General features: G+C 40.5%; 1 protein-coding gene across 1 annotated transcript in view; it reads left to right on the plus strand.

The window, feature by feature from the left end:
- The window catches only part of samd4a (sterile alpha motif domain containing 4A), a 110669-nt gene that overhangs the window by 72566 nt on the left and 32103 nt on the right, over positions 1-6000 (plus strand). The window contains 3 exon segments of the mRNA XM_036593990.1: positions 2947-3002; positions 3004-3211; positions 5197-5306. Coding sequence (XP_036449883.1) covers positions 2947-3002; positions 3004-3211; positions 5197-5306 — 374 coding nt within the window.

Raw genomic sequence — 6000 nt, forward strand, 5'->3', positions numbered from 1 at the left:
AATGTAGTTCCTTTAGAGTACGGGATCATTGCCAAGCCACCGTGGACCACTGAATGAGGACAACGTTCGGTCGCCCATCACTGTTTATCGCAAACATTTTTGAATCATTTTTTAAACTTTTTTTCATGTGACAGTGAACATCTGATAACACAGCACTGTTTAATGCTAAACCTTTTACTTTAATAGTACTTTTTGGTCACCAGATTACCACGGAGTCTTATTTAGCACCAATCCAGCGGCGCCCCTCTTCTCATGCTGGGGCTGAATCTCAAATTGAAACCTGCTCCCTACATAGTGCACTTTAAATACTGGATCCTGAAGCCCAACAATGCAAAATACAGCTAAGAAAGTCATTTGGGACTCAGACACATCCACACTCGATAAATGATGCATTATTTGACTGTAGAGGCTAGAATTTCAAAACCTTCATAGCTAGAACACTGTTTAGGGAGTACGGAGCCGTTTGGGATTCAGCCTGGGTTTGAAGCTACTGACTGAAACACAAACATTTGATCCATTCAAGTTTTACACTGCTGTTTTACAGTTAATCATACTGTGAGTCTGTGATATTAATGATGGAGTTGTTTAGGCTTTTGGCTCTTTTAGCCTGTTAGTTAGCTGACCAGCCTAGCTCTAGTTAAGAACATAAGCTGTCAGCCCCTCAGTTTAAACAGAAAACGGGTTCTTACTTCATCAGTACACTCGGTGCTCCATGTGAGCAGCATTAGAGTCAAAGATTATTCCATTAACAAGGGTTTTTCGTGCCGTGGTGCAGTGATACACATTCAGTTGCTGATGCGGTCATCTGTGTGCGTATATTGTGGATTTTACAACGGCTAAATCTAAATTTTTAACTCATTGGAAGCAGGGATAGAATTTTCATACCGGTCGATTCCTGCTCTCTACCAGCTCCTGTGAGCCGTGAGTGGAAAGTCTTGAAGAAAGGTCCGGCTGTAGCGCAGGTGAAATGGAAAAGACTTTGTTACAGTCTGCCAGTTTTTCCTCCTCTGATGAAACAAACAGAACCTGTGTAGCTTAATGTGGAGTTAATGTTGACACGGAAGGTAAAGCTCCAAACGCAGCGTCATCCTCCAGCCACACAGAGGAGTTTCTGAGAGGAGTGGAAAGAAACTAAACGGTGGTCAGAACTGCATCAGGATGCTACGTTTGTGGTGTGGCCTGAGAAAGTGTACTGCAAAGCTGGATTCATTAATTAGCAAGCAAACTGGTTTAATGTAGGTGCTTCCATATTTACAAGGCATTTGGAATGTGATATTAATATTACATGTAAGTTGTTCCATATATATAGAATGCATGTGGGACATATTACATATTGATACTCATATATTTGACATATATAGGACGTATATTGTTTTTACACATAAGTACTTAGACACATATTATGCAAATGGGACTTTATTGCCTACAGATACTTACATTTGTAATACATATGGGTCATGTTATTACATATAGGTGCTTAAATATCACTGCTATCGGAACAAAACCTTCTATCTCCAAAAAGGAAACTTTACAGGAGAAGGAAAATGTTCTTAACTTTTAAAGAAAGTAAAGGAATAAATAATATTTTCCAAGTAATTTTGGGTAATTTCTTTCGGTTCGTTGATCATGATATTTTTACTCACCACAAAGGGCAACTGGCCTTTTTTAACTGTCAAAAAATGAAAAATGACAAAAATGGAGATACAAGGTTTTGTCTGGCGACATTGGTATATTTAATGCATATGGCACTTGTTATTACATAGAGATACTAACCCGTGTATAAAACATATGGGTCATATTACATATGGTAGATACTTAAAAATGTATATATATATGGGTAAATATATATGGGACCAATTACATATACATATAATACATATGCATATTATTATTACATATAGGTGGTTTTATATATATATATATATATATATAATATATATATATATATATATATATATTATATTATATATATATATATATATATGTACACAGCAATCAGGCATAACATTATGACTTGTTTCTAAACTCATCGTCCATTTTATCAGCTCCACTTACTATATATATATATATATATATATATACTATATTACAGACTGTAGTCCATCTGTTTCTCTGCATACTTTGTTAGCCCCCTTTTACCCTGTTCTTCAGTGGTCAGGACCCCCATGGACCCTCACAGAGCAGGTACTATTTGGGTGGTGGATCATTCTCAGCACTGCAGTAACACTGACGTGGTGGAGGTGTGTTAGTGTGTGTTGTGCTGGTCTGACTGTCAGTGTCACTCAGTGTCACTGCTGGACTGAGAATAGTCCACCAACCAAAAATATCCAGCCAACAGCGTCCTGTAACCACTGATGAAGGACTAGAGGATGACCAACACAAACTGTGCAGCAGCAGATGAGCTATCGTCTCTGACTTTACATCTACAAGGTATACTGAAAAGGTAGGAGTGTCTAATAGAGTGGACAGTGAGTGGACATAGTGTTTAAAAACTCCAGCAGCACTGCTGTGTCTGATCCACTCAGACCAGCGCAACACACACTAACACACCACCACCACATCAGAGTTACTGCAGTGCTGAGAATGATCCACCACCCAAATAGTACCTGCTCTGTGGGGGTCCGTGGGGGTCCTGACCACTGAAGAACAGGGTAAAAGGGGGCTAACAAAGTATCAGAGAAACAGATGGACTACAGTCTGTAACTGTAGAACTACAAAGTGCACCTATATAGTAAGTGGAGCTGATAAAATGGACAATGAGTGTAGAAACAAGGAGGTGGTCATAATGTTATGCCTGATCGCTGTGTGTATATATATATATATATATATATATATATATATATATATATATATATATATATATAGTATAAAATATATATATATAGTATATAGTATATAGGACATATGTATAACCCTACATTGTTTCATGATTTGTGTGTCCCACAGTCTTGCCTGGGGGTCAGCACAGTCCCCTGAAGCGCTCAGTGTCTCTGACTCCCACCTATGAGCGGCCCCTCTAACCCCCCACTGGGTCACGGCTGGCTGTCCCAGGAGGACCTGCGGGGCCGGGCAGCACCAGATCATGCTCCCCTCTCGCCCCAGAGCAGCATCGCTTCATCGGGCAGCGGCGGCAGCGAGCACATGGAGGACGGATCCGGGCTGGGGGCCGCACTTCGCAGCACATTCCACGAGGAGGGAAGCGGAATGAGGGGTGAGGAGATTCTCCAGGGGTCCCAGAGGGTCTTCACAGTACTGCTGTAACATACCTGATCAGTTCATTATGATTTTTGTCCTCAGATGTATCAGAAATGCCAGGTGTTAGTAGGTAACACTGACATATCCATGCTCTGCCCAATAAATGCACCCTAGGTTGGATGACTGTAGGTTTAGGTTTGGTGCTCGAAACTTATACGTTTTTGAATAGTCATGAAAGTTCAGTATGAAATATTATTATAACTGTATTAGTTTTGTAAACATTTATGTTGTTCTAATATTTAAAAACCAAGGGAAGACTGGACTCGACTACAGGGCAGTGTAGAGCCAGCGTGTTACGTTTTGGTCTGGATTTCTGGTCTGTTCAGTCCAAAGAAGGAAATGTAGAAAGACTACTGCAGCCGGCTGAAGGCTACTGCACACCAGACGAGAAGCGCCGCGTCACAAACCAGATGGTGAAGCGTGCAGATATAGCACGTAAAATTGCCAATAAACAACAAGTTCAAGTTTATTTTACACTAGATTTATTGGAATGTAACTTCCTAAGTGGTACTAATAAAAAAACAGCTGGAGGAGCAATTTGCAGCTAACTCACATGACTGAGTATAAAAAGAGCATTTTAGAGTGTCTCTCAGAAGCAACGATGGGCAGAGGTTCACCAACCTGTGAAAAACTGCATCTGTGGAACAATTTCAGAAAAATGTTCCTCAACGTATTTTTGGAAACCACGGACGCCGTGTCCTGTGGAGTCAAGAGGAGAGGGAACGTCCAGCTTGTTATCAGCACACAGTTCAAAAGCCAGCATCTCTGATGGTCTGGGGTTGCATTAGTGCCTATGGTGTGGGCAGCTTACACATCTGGAAAGGCTCTATCAATGCTGAACAGTGTATAGAGGTTTTAGAACATATGCTCCCATCCAGACTCTTTCAGGGAAGGCCTTGAATATTTCAGCAAGACAATGCTAAACCACATACTGCATCCATCACAACAGCATGGCTTTGCAGAAGAAGAGTCCAGGTGCTGAACTGGCCTGTCTGCAGTCCAGACCTTTCACCAATAGAAAACATTTGACGTATCACAAAACGAAAAATCCGGCAAACAAGACCCAGAACTGTTGAGCAGCTAGAATCCTACATCAGACAAGAATGAGACAACATTCCTCTCCCAAACTCCAGCAACTGGTCTCCTCACTTCTCAGACGTTTACAGACTGGTGTTAAAAGAAGAGGGGATGGTACACAGTGGTAGACGCAGCCCTGTCCCAACTTTTTTGAGATGCGTTGCTGCCATCAAGTTCTAAATGAGTTAATGTTTTTCGTGAAATGGTAAAATGTCTGACTTTCAACATCTGATATGTGTTCAATGTTCTATTGTGAATAAAATTTGGCTCTATGAAATTTGCAAATCATTGCGTTCTGTTTTTATTTACATTTATTTACATTTTACCCAGCGTCTCAACTTTTTTGGAATCGCTGCTGTCAGAACAAAACCTTGTATCTCCACTTTTTTCACAATTTTCATAATACATCATTTGACAATAGCTGGTAACTTTACATTGTATGTAAATTTCATGATGAATGGACCAAAAGAAACGGCCCAAAATTACTTGGAATTAAATTTTTTCGTAATATGAGTTAAATGGGATTTTGCCTATAAAGTTTGCCTGACTTCATAATAGTTGCTATGAAAGAACATGAGTGGAGCATGGATGGGAAGAGTGGAGCTAAACTAAAACTGGACCAAAATAACATTTGGTTTTCAGATCTTTTCTAAATACAGCTAAACGCTTTGAAATTATAATCAGTGGTACGTGACTGTATGATACAGATGCAGCACATAGAGACTAGGCTGAAAAACAGTGCAGTATTCCTTTAATGCAGCATTGATATCAGCCCTCCAGCAGAGTGAAGCTGTCTGAACTCTTTCCCATGACTGTACTCTTATCTCCGAGCATGTGTAAGAACCTGTGTGTGCTTGCCCGCAGATGTGCCGGCGTGGCTGAAGAGTCTTCGCCTCCACAAGTACGCCGGCCTCTTCTCCACCATGACCTACGAGGAGATGATGTCACTGACGGAGCAGCAGCTGGAGGCTCAGGTTAGCGTTGTGCACGTTCAGCTCGTTCAAAGAACATTTAGACCAATAAAAAATGTTCAGAATGTTCAGTATAGAGATTCAGTTTTGTTGCCTGTTTCAGTAGCATTTCTGTTTTTTTCTGTCAGAAATATTGGTAACACTTCACTGTAGGGCTCTGTTCATAAGGCTGTATGACACCTACATAAGCCTGTCATGACAACTGACGTAACCCTACATAAATGTTTATAAATGCTTATTCCAATAGGCATAATTCGCTGTACAGGTTACATTTGCCTGTTTTGATCGACGTTAGCTAAAGTGGCCTTCATGACAGATGACGCCTCATGGAATAAGCCTTTATAAACATTTATGTAGGGTTATGTCAGTTGTCATGAGAAGCTTTTGTAGGTGTCATGATCCCTACAGTGAAGTTTTACAGAAATATTTTAGCAAAATAGCTCAGTATTGATAAATATGATGATGATTAAGGAGACAAAGGAAGGACTGCTAATAACTGCTGTGGCACAAATCAGCGTAATTTTGAAAAACTGAGTTTTGCATTTGTGCCCAGAAATATGCAGCTGTGTTAAAATAACTAACATCTTCCTGTTGCTCTCTGATGCAGTAAGATGATCTGACAGCTCTCAGTAACAGAGTTGATCGTGTTTTGTGTGTGTGTGTGTGTGTGTGTGTGTGTGTGTGTGTGTGTGTGTGT

The sequence above is a fragment of the Colossoma macropomum genome, unplaced genomic scaffold (genome assembly GCF_904425465.1).
Source record: "Colossoma macropomum unplaced genomic scaffold, Colossoma_macropomum, whole genome shotgun sequence".
In the NCBI taxonomy this organism is placed as follows: Eukaryota; Metazoa; Chordata; class Actinopteri; order Characiformes; family Serrasalmidae; genus Colossoma; species Colossoma macropomum.